The sequence below is a fragment of the Puma concolor genome, chromosome E4 (assembly GCF_028749965.1).
Source record: "Puma concolor isolate L17-30 chromosome E4, mPumCon1.1.hap2, whole genome shotgun sequence".
Lineage (NCBI taxonomy): Eukaryota > Metazoa > Chordata > Mammalia > Carnivora > Felidae > Puma > Puma concolor.
The window spans coordinates 66,744,083-66,763,193 of NC_141683.1; the positions used below are offsets into that span (position 1 = coordinate 66,744,083).

General features: G+C 42.9%; 1 protein-coding gene across 3 annotated transcripts in view; it reads right to left on the reverse strand.

The window, feature by feature from the left end:
- The window catches only part of SMYD3 (SET and MYND domain containing 3), a 697,887-nt gene extending 685,958 nt beyond the window's left edge, over positions 1-11,929 (reverse strand). For 2 of the 3 annotated variants that reach the window (XM_086694286.1, XM_086694284.1), the window contains exon 1: positions 11,677-11,929. In XM_086694286.1, the coding sequence (XP_086550412.1) occupies positions 11,677-11,840 (164 nt within the window). In that variant the 5' untranslated portion in view covers positions 11,841-11,929. The remainder of the gene's footprint in view (positions 1-11,676) is intronic. The other variant, XM_025926273.2, reaches the window with a different exon arrangement.
- Positions 11,930-19,111: the final 7,182 nt, after the last annotated feature.

The following is a 19,111-nucleotide window of genomic DNA, read 5'->3' on the forward strand; positions in this document are numbered from 1 at the left end:
TTAATGAACAGGAGTTTCCATGGTCTTAAAATGTCTTCCCACAGATTAGTTAGGAGATGAGGGGACTGCACACAGTGGAAAACAAGACAACAGCTTGACTGGGTTTAACACCACCAATGAAAGGCAGCTAAACCTTGTGAACCTCCAAATAGGATACCCTGAGGATACCCCAACCATGTAGCATCACAGCTGAGAATACATAACCAAATCTAACCATGAAGCAACACTAGATAAACCCAAAATGAGGAAAGTTATATTAAAACAGAAGGGAAGGGAACAGGGAGGCAAGGGGAAGAGGGGGAGAGGGAAAGGGGGGGGAGGGAGAGGGAGGGGATGGGAGAAGAAGGAGAGGAGGGGAAGGGGAGGGGAGGGGAGGGGAGGGGGAGTCAATATTCAATGACAAAGAAAACTTGTGCAATGTTAAAGAAGGCCAAAGAGGGGCGCCTGGGTGGCGCAGTCGGTTAAGCGTCCGACTTCAGCCAGGTCACGATCTCGCGCTCTGTGAGTTCGAGCCCCGCGTCGGGCTCTGGGCTGATGGCCCAGAGCCTGGAGCCTGTTTCCAATTCTGTGTCTCCCTCTCTCTCTGCCCCTCCCCCGTTCATGCTCTGTCTCTCTCTGTCCCAAAAATAAATAAATGTTGAAAAAAAAATTAAAAAAAAATAAAAATAAAAAATAAAGAAGGCCAAAGATAAGACAAATAAATACAAGACACGACCCTAGACCCTGTATAAAAAGGGGAAAAAATACTATAAAGAACATTATTTGGTCATCTGGCAAAACGGAAATACAGATAGTAAAGTATTATGGTAATGCTAAATTTGAAGTTAATATATACAACTTTCCTACTTATTGGGTATACACATTATTTAGGATAAAGAGCCAGGATATATGGAAGTTACATAATCAGAAAGAACATATGTACATGTGGATAAAGATGGGGGCTTAAGGGAGGACAGGGAGGAGTGTGTAAATGATATCAAATGTTAATAATTTAATCTGGGTAAAGGGCATCCATATTTTTTTTGTCCCATTCTCATTCTTGCAACTTTTCTGTAAATTTGAAATTATTGCCAAACACAAGTATAAAAAAAATTTTAATTATAATGAGAAGAGGTTACTTTTCCATGAAAGTAGGTAAAGAAACAAGTAACAATTTGAAACACCAAAATGAATGTATGTCAAAAGGTAAATGCTCAAAATGATCTTATAAATAACGCCAGGTTCTAATTTCACATATTTTCTGCACACATAATACTAAAACTAACTCACAGCCCATGATACATAAGACAATAGATATATACTTAGGAATAATTCAAATACTTGATTATAAATGCAGAGTCCCTAGTTGCTTTTCCTCATATTCACTGAATATGAGCCGTTTCAGGATGCTATCCTATCCACTTGGTAAGTGCTTACTGAGTACTTACAGTGGGCTATATGTCATCTAATTTAACCCTTTGAAGTCTCTGCTACTCATATGTGATCAGCTTTAGCATCACCTAGGAGCTTGTTAGAAATGCACAATCCCAGGGTGCCTGGTTGGCTCAGTCAGTAGAGTATGCAACTCTTGATCTTGGGGTTGTGAGTTCAAGCGCCATGTTGGGTGTAGAGATTACTTTAAAAATTAAAAAAAGGAAAGGAAAGGAAAGGAAAGGAAAGGAAAGGAAAGGAAAGGAAAGGAAAGGAAAGGAAAGGAAAGGAAAGGAAAGGAAAGGAAAGGAAAGGAAAGGAAAGGAAAATCTCATACCCAACCCAGACCTTACCAAATCAGAATCTACCTGAACAAAATCTTCAGGTGATTTACTTGCACGTTAAAGTTCAAGAAGGGCTGCTCTAAGTGAGCTGCTCTAAGTGACTCAACTAAATAGAGATTTATTTCTAGCTCCTACTAAATCTGATGCATGTAGGGCAATTCATCAGAGCAACTCTCCTCCAAGCTCTGACTCATGCTTGTTTCTCCAACTCAATTCATGGCCTCCACAAGGCAAGAGAGAGGGAAGAATGCACAGGATATTTTATGGCAGACCGAGAAACGGCTTATATAACCTCCAGCCCACACTCCATGGCCAAAAATGAGTCACAGGGTCCCAATCAAACTGAAAGGAGGCTGAGAAATGTAGTCATCTTGTGTGCTCGCTGAGGAAAATGAGTAAAGTTTAGTAATGGATACTGAGAACACCAAGGAATACCAAGGAAAAGCTAAATAACCAGGCTCACACAGGGGCTGACTATCATGAGGACTGGCAGCAGTCCTACCTTCCTCAGTTCAAACTCTAGAGCCTATGACCAGCCAGTGAGCTTACTCACCTTCTAGCAAGAGGTTCACTCTCAGTCTAATCAACTGATGCGTCAAAAAAAAAAAAAAAAAAAGGTGGGACATAAGCTGGAAAGCGTTTCTAAGACATCTTCATCCCAAGCCGCACACACTGTTTTATACAATTTTAAATGAAACAAAGTCTAAGAAAGACTTCCTCAAAGTTTATTTAGATTTCTAATTACAAAAAAGAATACAAGCTTGACTGGGATAAAAATACAAAATATAAATAGTACAAAGGAATATCTTCCCTCCCGCCTCCAAGTCCCATTCTCAAGAAGTATTAGAATTCCAGGGTGTTCTTCCAAACTTCTTCTATATGCACAAGTACATATACGCTCACACAAAGATTTATTGGAAATATACATTGTCCTACACCTGTATTCGCCCAGGAATGCGTCATGGACATCCATCCACATCTGTATCAATGGATACAGATGGATCTATCAATCTATCTATCAATCTGATCTATCAATCTGAACAGCTAGACAGTATTCTACAATATGGCTACGCCATAACTTAACCAGTCCCCTATTAACAAACATTAAAATTCTCTCTCCCTTTTTAATTATCAAACTGCTATGCTAAGTATCCTTGTACAACCACTGGTATTTGTATTTCTGTCAGAATTCCAAAAGTAGGGTCAACAAAATATAGTGCTCAATTTTTACAGGTACTATAAAATTGCACTCCTACAAGCGTATGAATGTTCTCTAGTCCATATTTGTGTTCATAAGGAACATAGTAGACACTTTTTTCAGATTATCATGAGAATTAAGTGAAATAATACACAAAATAAAGCACTTAAAATCATGCCTGGCATTGCTAATGGTAATGAATATTAGATACTGAGTAATAATATTCAATCGTCACATACCGTGGTGACAAGTAACTAGAAGGCAGCTCTCTTACTTTCCCTTGATAATCCACATTAATCACCATCCCAGGGCACGTGGGTGGCTCAGTCACTTAAGCGTTCAACTCTTGACTCTGGCTTAGGTCATGATCTCACGGTTCGTGGGATCAAGCCCCACGTCGGGCTCTGCACAGACATTGCAGGGCCTACTTGGGATTCTCTTTCCCTCTCCCTCTGCCCCTCCCTCCCTCACTCACTATCTCTCTCACTCAAAATAAATGAATAAACTAAAAAAAAATGTTTTTTAACGAAAAAGTTTGTTTCACTAAAAACTTTGTTAAAATGTAATAATTATGTTTGAATACATATTTTCAAACTTACCAGTTTTTTTTATGCAGTAAAGTCAATAGAGATAGCCACATAAGTAAATCCTCTTCAGTCCTAAATAACTGTTTTTATTTAAAGACTCTCCTATGAAATCCTTCCCAATTTTTAAGAGTGGGTTCTGACACTGAAAAGTTTGAGAAACACTGCTCTATGGTATCAGGTACCTCAAATGACAGCATATGTCAACAGCAGGCAAACCACAGACATTAACCCATTGCTTCAATTCTCCTTCTGTGAAGGTCTGAGGCAACCTGAGAAGCTCTACAGAAGACTGTTAGTAGGTTTCAGAGATGGAAGCACAGGTAGAGAAAGGCAAATCAAAGTGCAGGGGGGAAAAAACAGAATGTTTCAATATGAACAAATCAGTGATCCTTCCCATGACAAAAGGGTCTATGATAAAAACCTGACACCAGCTGGCTGGCTGGTCCCAAAGATGTGTTGCCATGTGGGGGAACCCAGGATCCCAAACTGGGCACTCTGTACCAGCAGAAGCCACAACGACCATGGTGAGGGGAAGTCTGAACTTTTGAGTTCCAGGCACCGATCTCCATCCCTGTCCCCACAGTTGCTCTGTTCATGAGACCTCTGAACAATCACCAGGCTGTCTGAAGAAGAATAACTGACTGCTATCCACAAAGCAGGTCGTCCTGTCTGATTAAGAATGTCCTCTGCTGTGGCATTCACATGGACCAAATGTTTGCAGGCTCAGAACTCTGCCATACAGCCCTTTCCCAAACTTCCTTGCAGAAGAAAAAGAAGCAAAAGAAACAGGAATTATAACTCCCACTCAAAAAGAAAAATGGAATTCATATCCATAGAGTCCTTTCCCACCCACCTTATTATCAGTCCTTCCTTGATGCTCAGGTATATCCATTAGCCAGTGCCCAGGAATCTGCAAGTCCTGACTTCAAGCCATCTCTCAAGGTTCTACTCTTTGAGGTCCTTCCTTCAACCTCCAAAGCCCACCGCCCCCCTTCCCAAAAAGAGTCTATAACACAACAACAGTTCACCAGCACCTGTTGCTGACTTACTTCACTAAACCAGCTGAAAACCCACAGAATGCCTTTTACCCATTACGTGAACAGAGGTGAGTGCCCATCTGTCTCCACTTGGCTGGTTCTCCACAGGCCCTTAAATCTTGGCTTAGGAAGCCAATGTGAGAATTCTGCCTTTGCCAAAACTATTCATTCCAATGCCTAATGTTACTGGTACCTTCACTTAGAAAATTCATCTAACACCTCAGCCTCTCAGTTTGCTGCTCATTCTAACAATCTTCTCCCCTATCTCCGCCACCTTCTGCCACACCTTAAACCCTCTTGCTCCAGCACACACACACCACTTCTAAAGCACACGTGCATGTATATGCACATCAAGTCAGCCCACTCTGGCCACTCCACCTCTCCCTTGACCACATCATGTCCCCTAATCCACGGATTTCATCACAGCCCACTGTCCATCACCCTCCCCTCCTTATGACCTAAGTCCCTTGCTCAAAAATCATGGTGCCTGATTATCCCTGCCTTGCCTACAACTTCAACTTCCTTCTCCCACTCTCCATCCACTAAACTAACCTGGCAATCCTGGGTAAACCTAACTCACAGTCAAGTAGCTGACCACGGGGTGAGAAAAAAGCCCTCCCCTGACTGCTCTCACTTTAAATGAATGAACACAAGTTTTAAGTGGACCCTCGGCACGCCCAAGCTATCCTATTATATTTCACTAGGCAATTCACTCTTCTAGAATATTTCAAACCTTCTCTTAAGACTGAGTCACTCAGCAAGACTAGTCACTTTCCTAGCTGTCCTCAAACCTTTCAATCACCACTGTTGCCTTCTCTGGCACTCTTCTTCTTACCTCAGTACATGAAGGTATTCCTGCCTCCACGCTAGGTTCAGTCCTTAGCCAAGATGGATTACATCATCTCACCACACACTGTTCCTTTTTTGCCCTTTATTGCCTGGTCATATCTATCCACACTGTAACTCAAATGTAGCTGCTTTATTTTCTAGAACAGATCAAGTCTGTATCATGAACATAGGGCTGTTTTTTCTAATAATTAATCTAATCTTCCTTACGAACACCCACCCTAGGAAATGGCCAGAAACTTAAAATTCACCAGATAATATGTCGGTCTCTTCCAGTTAATATTCAGACATTTAAGTTTATCTCCTTACCAGAGCTGGTTTAAATAGTTGCTTTCAGGTAAATTTTTATCCAAATGGGGCTGAAGGGACATCCTTATGGTGGCAAGAAGACCTAGGATCTTCGTGTCTCTGTGGATGCTCACTGAGCTCTGCTGCAAAGAGGAGATCACAGCCCATGGCTGGACTGGTGCCATCTCACCTTTTGGGATGTCATGCCTGCTCCTACCCCTGTATCCATGATCCTGACCTTCAGTCTAGAATGGTATGATGCCTGCTGTCTACCAGGACTCTCAGCTCCTCCGCATCCCTCACAGTGGCATGAGAACTATTTAGCTTCCCCAGGCTCATCCATCTATCTATCCACTTCCTTCTACCCCTACTGTGCTCTATCCCTGTGTTGTCACAGCATTAACCCACATAGCTATGCCCTCTAGAGATTCCAAACAAGGAGCACAGCCAGACTTTCGCCTTTCGAGCCTTTTTGTTTGTTTTTTAAGTAAGCCCTACACCCTATATGAGGCCTGAACTCATGACCCTGAAACCAAGTTTCATGCTCTACTAACAGAACCAGCCACAGACCCCATCAAAAGCCTTCTACTTTGGACTGTCCCTTCAACCTATTTAACACCCTCATCCTAACCCCAGAACTTTGGCCAGACAAGGAAGCTCAAAACATGTATTTCTGGAGCAGCTGCCTGTCTCAATCAGTGGACCATGGGACTCTAGATTGCCAGGTTATTGAGATTACTCTTTGAAAAGTAAAATCTTTCGGGGCGCCTGGGTGGCGCAGTCGGTTAAGCGTCCGACTTCAGCCAGGTCGCGATCTCGCGGTCCGTGAGTTCGAGCCCCGCATCAGGCTCTGGGCTGATGGCTCAGAGCCTGGAGCCTGTTTCCGATTCTGTGTCTCCCTCTCTCTCTGCCCCTCCCCCGTTCATGCTCTGTCTCTCTCTGTCCCAAAAATAAATGAACGTTCAAAAAAAAAAAAAAAAAAATTTAAAAAGTAAAATCTTTCCAAAAAAAAAAAAAAAAAGAAAGAAAAAAGAAAAAACATGTATTTCTCACAATCTGTTTTCCCTACCTCTGTGCCCCTTCTTCCCATAATTCAGGGCTGAAAAAGATCGACTTTCCATTTCCAATTCATCTTCCGTCCTCCTGAGAGGCACTAGCCTCAAGTTCAGCCATAATGACAGAAGAGATATCATATCCTCCTTAGCCCATAGAAGAAACTATCATTAGAGAATGTCAGAGGAAGTTCTTGATAGGAAGCTACAGGCAACTTGGAACTTTCGAAAACCAAAAACAAACATACAGTGACTTAAAATTCCCTAAAATACTATCCTTTCACAACTTCAACAGTTACCATCTCCTGTGTGCTAGGCTCCAAGGACATAACAGGAGAGAGTTAGGTCACTAAACAGGTAAGTTTTACAAACAAAATAATTACAAATGGAATTTTATATGCTGCATTTACCAAAAGAGAAAACACAAATAACCTGTTTGTCCATCTGTTCCAGCTATCAAACTAAAGAAGTGAGGAATACAGAAAAAGGATAATATAAATTATTTCAGGTCACAATTTCGTATCATTTAATCCTTCCCCAATTTATATACTTCATTTTTTCACTTGCAACATAAAAAACCAGAAGCCAATCCTTAATGAGAGGAAAAAAGCAAGGGAAGCCATGAAGCAAATTCAAGTTTCTCTGTTAATAAAAATAGGCATATGGAAACTAATTTGACAATAAATTTCATATAATAAATATATATATATAAATAATAACTAAATAAATAAATAGGCAAGAATTAAAGCACTGTTCAAATACCCCAAGGCTAAAGGAAATCAGGTAGAGTGAAGTAATAAAGTAATTATAATAAATATCTGTTATTTTATGTTGCCACCACCCCAAAACTGTTATTGCTACAAACTAATATTTTCATTTCATTTCTTTTTTAATTTTTTTTAATATTTATTTTTGAGAGACAGCGCACAGGCACAAGCAGGGGAGGGGCAGAGAGAAAGAGAAAGAGAGAGAGAGAGAGAGAGAGAGAGAGAATCCAAAGCAGGCTCCAGGCTCTAAGCTATCATCACAGAGCCTGAGACGGGGCTCGAACTCACCAACTGCGAGATCATGACCTGAGCCGAAGTAGGATGTTCAACCGACTGAGGCACCAGGGCGCCCCACCATTTCTTGATTCAAAAGGAAGACAGAAGGGCAAGGACAGCTAGAGGAAAATTCGACAAGATGTCTGTAACACAAACTAAAAGCTTACTATGTGTCAGGCATTAGGGTCTCAAAAATTGAAAGATTACCTAATACATACAATTAAGGATGAATGAATTTCACTTACAAGATGACAACACAGAAACTTTATCCCAGTGATGGTCATTCAGTTGTGGTAGAAAACTTGAGAAACACGACAACCACTTACGTGAAAGTGTTCAACAGAGCACCTACTATGACAGCACGAGTGAATATATCCTAGCAATCCAAAATAAGTGCAAATGTGTTTTTTGTGTGGAGCGCTACTAAATGAGTGTGTTAGTATGAAACTTCCTTTAGTTTGTTTTAGTTTGGATGCTTGGCATTTACTGAGATCCCTTTTCCTATGTTTATGTTTGCTAATTTCCCCACTATCTGAACACTGGTGGAAACAGAGCCTGCCTCCTTTCCTAAAAGCCAAAAAGGCCTAATACTTACCTTCTCAAATTCCATTGCAGCTAGGATGCAGGCAGTGACCTAATCCCAGCCAATCCAAGACACCCACTGATTTTGAATCAGAAGCTAATACCACAAAGAAACATGGTTGAGAAAGCAACTTTCCAGCAATACCCAGTTTCCCAAGCAGCAGTGGCAGCAGCAGCAGGGCCCAGGATCAAGGTGCTGGTAATACATGCCGTAAAAACCAGTATTACCAGACAGCATCAAAAGTGACCCACTCCCCAGGTCTCAACCCCAGCTGCTTCTGAACTGTAATCCTGACCGTGCAACTTTCCTTGGTTCCTGCCCACTAGCAGAACTGGAGCTCCTCCAGACATCAAACCAATGCTAAGATCTCCCCAATGCTCTTGCATTTAATTCCTTTTTAATTCCTTTTTTGCTTAAAGCATAACTAACAAGTAATTTCTTGCCAATAAGAAACATGAGTGATAGCCAACAGGAATGAAATAGTATGGTGAATAAAGAAGCATCCCACCCACAAAGGACTGGGTCTGTGTAGTCTACTTTGGAAAAGAGACAATTCTGTGTGTCATATGACTCAAGTTCCGCTCTGATAATTCAGTTAATAATGTGTCACGTATTAATTCCAAAACGTTTCCGTCCCAACTACTAAATAATGTTGCCAGTCCGATTTCATCTGGAAGATGACCCACACCTTCTTCATCAAGCAAGTTCCCTACTGTGGACTAACTACCTTCAAACTCTAAATATACCCACAGATGATTCAGCAGGATGAAGAGCCCAAGTTTCTAATTTGCTTGAATAAGAATTAAAGATCTGTAACTTTCAGGGCGCCTGGGTGGCTCAGTTGGTTAAGATTCTGACTCCTGATTTCAGCTCAGGTCATGATCTCATGGTTCCTGAGATGGAGCCCCACGTCTGGCTCCATGCTGACAATGGGGAACCTGCTTGGGATTCTCTCTCTCTCCCTCTCTCGCTGCCCCTCCCCCGCTCAAAATAAATAAATGAGCTTTTTTCTTTTAATGTGTAACTTTCAATGTGGGGGACTTCAGCAAATAGTTAAGTCTCTTCTTTTTAATGTTTACTTATTTATGGGGGGGAGGGACACAAGTGGGGGAGGAGCAGAGGAACAGGCAGAGTGCGAACCCCAAGCAGGTTCCTGGCTACCAACACAGAGCCTGAGTGGGGCTCGAACTCACAAACTGTGACATCATGACCTGAGCTGAAATCCAGAGTAGGATGTTTAACCCACTGAGCCACCCAGGCACCTCAAAAGTTAAGTCTTCAAAGGAATTAACTGTTTTCAAAACTTTTATAAGTTCTGAAGTTTACAAAAACTTCAAAGTGCTCTCTCCTCAACAGATTTTTTGTTGTTGCTGTTGTGGTTACATCAGGAAGATACAGATACAACTGTTATTTAATCTTAAAATACGAAAGTTAAATAAATTCCTCAACTACAAATCAAATTAGGACTTGGTAAGATTTTATTTTTTTTAACGTTTATTTATTTTTGACGGAGAGAAAGAGACAGAGCGTGAGTGGGGAGGGGCAGAGAGCGAGGGAGACACAGAATCCAAAGCGGGCTCCAGGCTCTGAGCTGTCAGCACAGAGCCTGACGTGGGGCTCGAACTCACAAACCGTGAGATCGTGACCTAAGCCAAAGTGGGACGCTTAACTGACAGAGCCACCCAGGAGCCCCAAAAATGTTTATTTATTTTGAGACACAGAGAGAGCAAGTGGGGAGGGGCAGAGAGAGAGGGAGACACAGAATCCGAAGCAGCACCAGGCCCTGAGCTGTCAGCACAGAGCCTGACGTGGGGCTCGAACTCATGAACCTCAAGATTATGACCTGAGCCCAAGTGGGACGCTTAACTGACGGAGCCACCCAGGAGCCCCAAAAATGTTTATTTATTTTGAGACAGAGAGAGAGCAAGTGGGGGAGGGGCAGAAAGAGAGAGGGAGACACAGACTCGGAAGCAGGCTCCAGGCTCTGAGCCATCAGCACAGAGCCCCACGCGGGGCTCGAATTCACAAACCTCAAGATTATGACCTGAGCCCAAGTGGGACGCTTAACTGACGGAGCCACCCAGGAGCCCCAAAAATGTTTATTTATTTTGAGACAGAGAGAGAGCAAGTGGGGGAGGGGCAGAGAGAGAGAGGGAGACACAGAATCCGAAGCAGGCTCCAGGCTCCGAGCTGTCAGCACAGAGCCTGGCCCGGGGCTCGAACTCACGAACCGCGAGATCATGACCTGAGCCAACCGGAGCCGAGGTCGGATGCTTAACGGACTGGGCCACCCAGGCGCCCCAGGCCTTGGTAGATTTATGGTCAACCTACCCATTTGAATTCCACAACCACCTCCTCACCCCCGTCCACCCAAACCCCAGGCTAAGCGGTCTGCAAGAGCAGTCCTGGAGAGCGCCCCCCTCCGGCATACCATCGGAGCTCAGCGACACTCGCTGCCTGACTACAGTTCCTATGACTGTGCCTGTGTACTGCATATTCCCACAACCTGCGTTCGCACAGCCCTTCACATCCGCCCAGGGCCTCAGGCTTGTGACTCTCGCACCCCGCTATGTGGCTGAGAGTTAGCCATTACGCGCACAGCGCTTCACGCACCCTCAGTAACTCGTGCTCCCATAGCACTGCTGCGTCTCTATTTCAGCCCTTCTGAATCGCTGCAATTCATTCTCGCTCTCACTTTAAGTGCTCCTTCAGGATTCTTAAGGATGTCCAGTTCATCTCCACGGGTCCCCAGGCCACACACAACCTGGACCCTGGAACGTGTTCTGTAAACACCGAGATTCTTCCGCCTCCCGCAAGCCCGGTCCTCTGCTGGCGGGGCCTCAGCCCTGGGCCGGGTTTTTACGCACCCCTGCACCCGCCCACCCCGACCCCCGCCCATTGTGACTTCCAGGGCCGCCCAGGACACAGACTTTTTGTTCCCCAGGAAAATTACCCGTAGCGCAACACCGCTCCTCAGCTCTGCCCCCACCGGCTCCCTCCAATTCCTAGCGCAGCCCGGGGGCGGGCGGGGGTGTCAGTGGGTCCAACTCCGCAAACCGCCGCCTCCCCCACCAGAGCTGGAAGGGCTGAGCCCAGAACGCCCCCAAAGCCCGGCACGCAGCACCTTGTCAGCCGCGACGCGCCTCCGGGAACCGCGCGGGGCTGCGCATCGGGGCAGCGCCCCCATATCGGCGCACCCACGGCCGTGCGGTCTCGCGCGGCGGGCGGCCCCACGATGTCTCCCCGCGCCGCCCCGGACTCGGGTGGGCGAGGGCGCTCTGTACGTACCCGAGGAGGCAGCGGTCGCAGACGACGCCACGACTCCCCTTGCACACCGTGTACGCTAAGGGATCTGAGCGGAAGAGCAGCTCTCCGGGGCGCAGCTGCACCAAGGCGCGCAGCCCATTTCCCCTGTTGGCGGAGCTGAACTTTTCCACCTTCGGCGGCTCCATCACCTCAGGTCGGCACCCCAGTCGTCCTCCGCTTCCCGCAGCTGGCGTCTCGCGTGCCGCCGGGAGCCGCGCGCCTGCGCCCTGCGCGCTCACGTACGCCCGAGGGGCGGGGCGGGCGCGCGGGACCTCGGCGCATGCCCAGACGGGGTCTGGAGGCGAGCCGGGGCGGGAGCCTGGGGTGGTCGGCACGGGCCCAGCCTAGGACTCCCAGGTTTGGCGGCAGGTTCCAGGGTGGCTCCGCGAGAGCAGCGGTGTTCACACACACTCGGTATTTTGTTGGGGACCCTACTCCTAGATCACACAGTTCTTAGCATTTTGCCATTTCTGTCCATTTTCTCTCCCCAAGTATGTAGGTATGGTTGTTGAACCCCTTGAAAGTAAGTTGTGTTGTTGAATCATATAAAGGTAAGCTGCAATCATCATGAAATCTCATAACTGATGCATTATAACATTTCATAATTAAATACTGCCACATGCATTTCCTCAGAATAAAAATACACAGTAGGACTACAATATCATCACCCCAAGGAAGATTATTCTATGCTACCAAGTAAAAACTATATTCATTTTAAGAATGGCTCTTGTAGCTTTCTTTTAAAAACCAGGATCCAGCAATCCCTATCAAAATAATACCAGCATTCTTCACAGAGTTAGAACAAATAATCCTAAAATTTGTGTGGAACCAGAAAAGACCCCAAATAGACAAAGCAATCCTGAAAAAGAAAACCAAAGCTGGAGGCATCACAATTCCAGACTTCAAGCTGTATTACAAAGCTGTCATCATCAAGACTCTATGGTACTGGCGCAAGAGCAGACACATAGGTCAATGGAACAGACTAGAGAACCCAGAAATGGACCAGAAACGTATGGCAAACTAATCTTTGACAAAGCAGGAAAGAATATGCAATGGAAAAAAGACGGTCTCTTTAGCAAATGGTGTTGGGAAAACTAGACAGCAAAGTGCCGAAGAATGAACCTGGGCCACTTTCTTACACCATACACAAAAATAAACTCGATGAAAGATCTAAACATAAGACAGGAAGCCATCAAATCCTAGAAGAGAAAACAGGCAATAACCTGTTTGACCTCAGCCACAGCAACTTCTTACTTGACATAGCTCCAGAGGCAAGAGGTACAAAAGCAAAAATGAACTATTGGGACATCATTAAGATTAAAAACTTCTGCACAGGGAAGGAAACAATCAGCAAAACTAAAAGGCAACTGACAGAATTGGAGAAGATATTTGCAAATGACAAATCAGATAAAGGGTTAGTGTCTAAAATCTATTAAGAACTTAGCAAACTCAACACCCCCAAAAAACAAATAATCCAGTGAAGAAATGGGCAAAAGAAATGAATAGACACTTCTCCAAAGAAGACATCCAGATATCTAACAGATGCATGAAAAGATGCTCAACATTACTCATCATCAGAGAAATACAAATCAAAACCACAATGAGATACCACCTCATTCATGCCTGTCAGAATGGCTAAAATTAACAACTCAGACAAGGATGTGGAGAAAGGGGAACACTTGTTCACTGCTGGTGGGAATGCAAACTGGTGCAGCAGTTCTGGAAAACAGTGTGGAGGTTCCTCAAAAAATTAAAAACAGAACTACTCTATGACCCAGTAATTGCACCACTAGGTATTTATCCAAAGGATACAAGAGTGCTGATTTGAAGGGACACATGCACCCAATGTTTACAGCAGCACTATTGACAAGAGCCAAAGTCTGGAAAGAGTCCAAATGTCTATCAACTGATGAATGAAGAAAGAAGATGTGGTATATATATACAATGGAGTATTCCTTGGCGATCAAAAAGAATGAAATCTAGGGGCACCTGGGTGGCTCAGTCAGTTAGGCATCTGACTTCGGCCCAGGTCATGATCTCATGGTTCGTGGGTTCGAGCCCCGCACCGTGATCTGTACTGATGGCTCAGAGCCTGGAGCCTGCTTCAGATTCTGTGTCTCCCTCTCTCTCTGCCCCTCCCCCAATCATGCTCTGTCTCTCTCCCCTTCAAAAATAAACATTTTTTAAAAAAAGAATGAAATCTTGCCATTTGCAACAAGGTGGATGGAACTAGAGTGTATTATGTTAAGCGAAATAGGTCAGTCAGAGAAAGACAAATATGATTTCACTCGTGTGGAATTTAAGAAACAAAACAGATGAACATAATGGAAGGGAAGCAAAAATAATAGAAAAACACAGAGAGAGACAAACCATAAGAGACTCTTAAATAGAGAAAACAAACTGAAGGTTGCTAGTGGGGTTTTGGGTGGAGGGGATGGGCTAAATGGATGATGGGCATTAAGGAGGGCACTTGTTGGGATTAGCACTGGTGTTATATATAAGTGATGAATCACTAAATTCTACTCCTGAAGTCACTATTACACTATGTTAGCTAACTTGGATATAAATTTTTTTAAAAATACAATAAATAAATTAAATTAAAAAAAGAAACTGGTATTATAAAATTATTGTCTTGTAAAGAAGTGATCAAAGAATATGCAACCTAAAATGTAGGGGGGGGGAGTATCAAGGGCTCTATCACAGTTAATAATTTTTTTTCTGGATTTCATGATATTTGTGGTACTTATCAGCTTTAAATTTTTTTGTTGTTGTGACTTCTTTTCTCATTCCAAATACTCCCTTTTGTGCTTACAGTCATATTCATTGTTTTGATTTTGTTTTTTTAATTTGAGAGAGAGAGAGAGAATGAATCTTAAGCAGGCTTCAGGCTCTGTGCAGAGTTGTATGCAGAGCTTGATCCCACGACCTGGGGATCATGACCTGAGCCAAGATCAATAGTCAGACACTCAACAGACTGAGCCACCCAGGTGCCCCTGTATCCTTTTTCTTAAAAGAAGTCCCCCAATACCCAAAAGATTTGAAAGCAGGAACTACAAGAGATTGCACGCCCATGTTCATAGCAGCATTATCCACAGTAGCCAAAATGTAGAAACAATCCAAGTGTGCATCAACAGGTGAATAAACAAAATGTGGTATATACATACAATGGAATATTACTCAGCCTTAAAAATGAAATTCTAATACATTATAATGTGGATGAACCTTGAAATCATGCTAAGTGAAATACTGCAGACACAAAACAACAAATATCGTACGGTTTCTGGAATAGACAAATTCATAGAGACAAAAAGTAGAATATCAGTTATCAAGTGCTGGGGGAAGGGAATGGAGAATTAGCACTAAATGAGTATAGAGTTTCTATTGCTCGCTGAAGTTGTATAAACCTGCACCCCACAAAATTTGGATCTGTTCCTACTGATGAAATAAGCGATTCCACAATCATGCAATTTAACATCCTATAAGGAGAAACACATGTTCAGTAACAGAGTTAAATTCTTTTACTTAATAAAAAAAGATCCATTTAATTATTGTAAGATGGGTTGTTGCTTTTCAGAACTCTAAAATGATAAATCAGAAGCATCAGGTTCCAAATTTGCTATACAAAACCACTCAGAAACTGGAAAGATGACTGACTCTTAATATTATTTAAAGTTGCTTGGGAGGGACCATGTTATGTTTAGATGTATTTTATTTAAAAAAATTTTTTTTTACACATTTATTTACTTTTGAGAGACAGAGTATGAGCAGGGGAGGGGCAGAGAGAGAGGGAGACACAGAATCCGAAGCAGGCTCCAGGTTCTGAGTTGTCAGCACAGAGCCTGATGCAGGGCTTGAACCCACGAACTGTGAGATCATGACCTGAGCTGAAGTCAGATACTTAACGGACTGAGCCACCCAGGCGCCCCTAGATGTATTTTAGAAACAGAAGCTCAGAATCCCTGGGCCCTCCGTCTTATCTTGCAACTCAATACATTCTTTTGGTGGTTTCTCTCACATGAAAACAGTAAAAGAGGTTTAAGGAGAACTGGAAGACATTAAGAGGTTCATGATGTATGGAGTACAGGTTTTTATACCATAAGTAATAAGGAAATCCTGGGAAGGATGTTGAAACCATCTTTCTCCAAGTCTTGGAGATTTGATGTTTCCAATGAAAATTCTTACTAAATTTACAATCAGTTTCATCATGAATCTAAATTGGATTTTTAAAATACAAAAAAAGCAATGCTTTCTCACCCTAGTTTTTCCCTTTCATATCCTTGTGCTTTTTATTTTTGAGAGAGAGAGAGAGAAAGAGAGAGAGAATGCTTGTGAGCGGGGGAGGGGCAGAGGATCCGAAGCAGGCTCAGGGCTGACAGCAGAAAGCCTGATACAGGGCTCAAAACCATGAACCTATGAACTGTGAGAGCCGAAGTTGGATGTCTACCCAACTGATCCACCCAGGCGCCCCTCATATCCTCGCTTCTAATGAGCAGATAAAATCCAAGGAGAGCACAGAATGTGCCTCAATTCCCCATAAACCTTAATTGAAATTTTAACACGCTGTTTTATTAGGAAGAGGTAAATTAAGTAGTAGCTATAAATGTTTAATACAGAACTACCCAGCAGTTTTAGTAATAAACAAAATGAACTTGGTTATTAACCAACACTTACTGGATTATTTTTTAAAGTGTATTTCATGTCTCACCAGGTAACTAGGATTCCTCTTTCAAGCCTTAGAATGGTGCCAGTAATATACTAATAGGACATGGAACTTAAAACACCCCTTCCTTCTAGTCCAGGCATGGCGTGGAGGTCACCAACTGGCCATCACTCGAGCATTGTGCTGATTTTTAGTCGTTAGAAGATCCCCATGTTGAAATGGGATGCTATTGATGAGTGCTACTGAGATAGTATTTTTTTTTTTCAACGTTTATTTATTTTTGGGACAGAGAGACACAGAGCATGAACGGGGGAGGGGCAGAGAGAGAGGGAGGCACAGAATCGGAAACAGGCTCCAGGCTCTGAGCCATCAGCCCAGAGCCCGACGTGGGGCTCGAACTCACGGACCGCGAGATCGTGACCTGGCCGAAGTCGGACCCTTAACCGACTGCGCCACCCAGGCGCCCCAGAGATAGTATTTATATAAAGGAAACTGATTGGCTTCAGGCATTTGCTTGGCTTTGGACACATATATGGCTTTAGGTATGGCTGGAGCCAGGGGGCTCGAATGTTATCAAAGTGATGTCTCCTAATTCCATGTGTTAGCTCTGCTTTTTGTACGCTGACTTCATTCTCCAGGTTTTCCTCCCTGTAGGAGTACACTTTGGTAATACAGTATCACAGAATTATAGAATATCACAGATAAAAAGGCCACAAAGTTCAATCTTTTTCATTTTACACATGCAAAACCAAGGGCCAGATAATTAACCTGTTAAATTCCATTCTACAATTTAGTGATGAGAATGGTTATTACTCCACAATAACAGAATATTTTTAAAAATTCTAATACAGAACATACCTGTTTTGGTCCCAATCACCTTCTGAATTTACACTGACTGGATTCTTACATATTCTAGAGAAAAACACCTATTTTTTTATTGGAAAGTTATCAATATTCCAAAAACAAACACACACACACAAAATCCTTAAATACGACTGAGTCTCCTCTTGTAATAGCTCAAGCTCTTACCTCTTCTACTGGTCTTTAGCCACCATGACCTTACCCAGAGATAACTGTATGGACAACTATTTTACTCTTCTAATAAAAACTTTCCTTCAGAGACACCAGGCCATGCTCCTACTATTCCATGTGAACGTTCTGCTAAACTCATAACGTTTGGGGGATTCAAATGAACCAGAAGACCAACCATGAGGTCCTTTGACAAAGTGTGTGTTTAACCCTGAATTACCTGGTACTAGGCCTTGCCATCACCAGGAATCACTCCACCTTCAGTATCTTATTCTTGCCCTATTATTATTTTAATGTTCATTTATTTTTGAGAGAGACAGAGCTCAAGCATGGGAGGGGCAGAGAGGGAGACACAGTCTCCAAAACAGGCTCCAGTCTCCGAGCTGTCAGCACAGAGCCTGACGCAGGGCTAGAACTCACAAACCTTGAGATCATGACTTGAGCTGAAGTCAGACATTTAACTGAATGAGCCACCCAGGTGCCCCTATTATTATTTTTAATGTTTGTTTTTGAGAGAGCAAGCGAGTGTGAGCGGGGGAGGGGCAGAGAGAGGGGAAGAAAGAAAATCTGAAGCAGGCTCCACGCTGTCAGTGCAAAGCCCGACGCAGGGCTCAAACCCACAAACCACAAGATCATGACCTGAGCTGAATGAGCTGAAGTCGGACATCCAACTGACAGCCACCCAGGTGCCCCTGGTATCTGAATATTAGAGTTTAGTTACGAAGCTTCAGGAGGAATTTAGGCTGAAGGTCTAGCAGTGGAAGACTGAATGGTATGACAGTTTGGCAGATTATACAGTGGCAGGATAGGAATTACAAGAGAAAAAAGAGGATTCGGTTTCCAGCCAGATTGAATTGTAGACCAAAGACAATAGCAGGGAAGAACTGGTTTGGCTGAATGTTATTAAGAACATGCCTTGCAAACAAGTTACTTAGTAACTCAGGTATTAAAAAGTATCATATTAAGAAGTATCATAATAGCAAACAGATCTGAGATTTGATGTCTCCGTTAAAACCTAGTGGCTTCTTCAATCAAAGATCTAAGAAAATATTCTTAATTTCATTTAGTTTCATGTAAAGGTCTAACTTCAAATGAACTTTCTTGATAGAACAAAAATTCAAGCGACTTTTGAATAGCAGAGTGAATTACTCACTGAAAGCACATCGTACATAACAGTTTAAAATGAAAAGCTTAGGGTCAATTTAATGTATCATTAGATAGAGACTAAAAAAAAATCACAAAATCTTATTACTTAAAATATTTTAATTTCTAAAAAAGTTTAAAGCATATTAAAATTGAAATAATTTCATTGTACAGCACTTGATAATATAATTCAACAATTTGCAAAGTAAAACCACTTAAATCATTTTAATTTACTTTCTAAGCTTAATAATGTACAGTCTTTTGCCCTCCAAGAGGAAGCAAAAGATCAACAGTGTTACTGGAATATTTAACTTAATACAAGGTAAGATAGTGGCACCTGGGTGGCTCAGTCGGTTGGGCATCTGACTTCAGCTCAGGTCATGATCTTGCAGTCTGTGAGTTCAAGCCCCACGTCAGGCCCTGTGCTGACAGCTCAGAGCCCGGAGCCTGCTTCAGATTCTTCTCCATCTCTCTCCGCCCCTCCCTGACTCTCAGTGTGTCTCTCTTTCAAAAATAAAATAAAAACATAAAAAAAAAATTTTTTTTTAAATACAAGATAAGATATTTGGCCAAAGGGATTTTTTT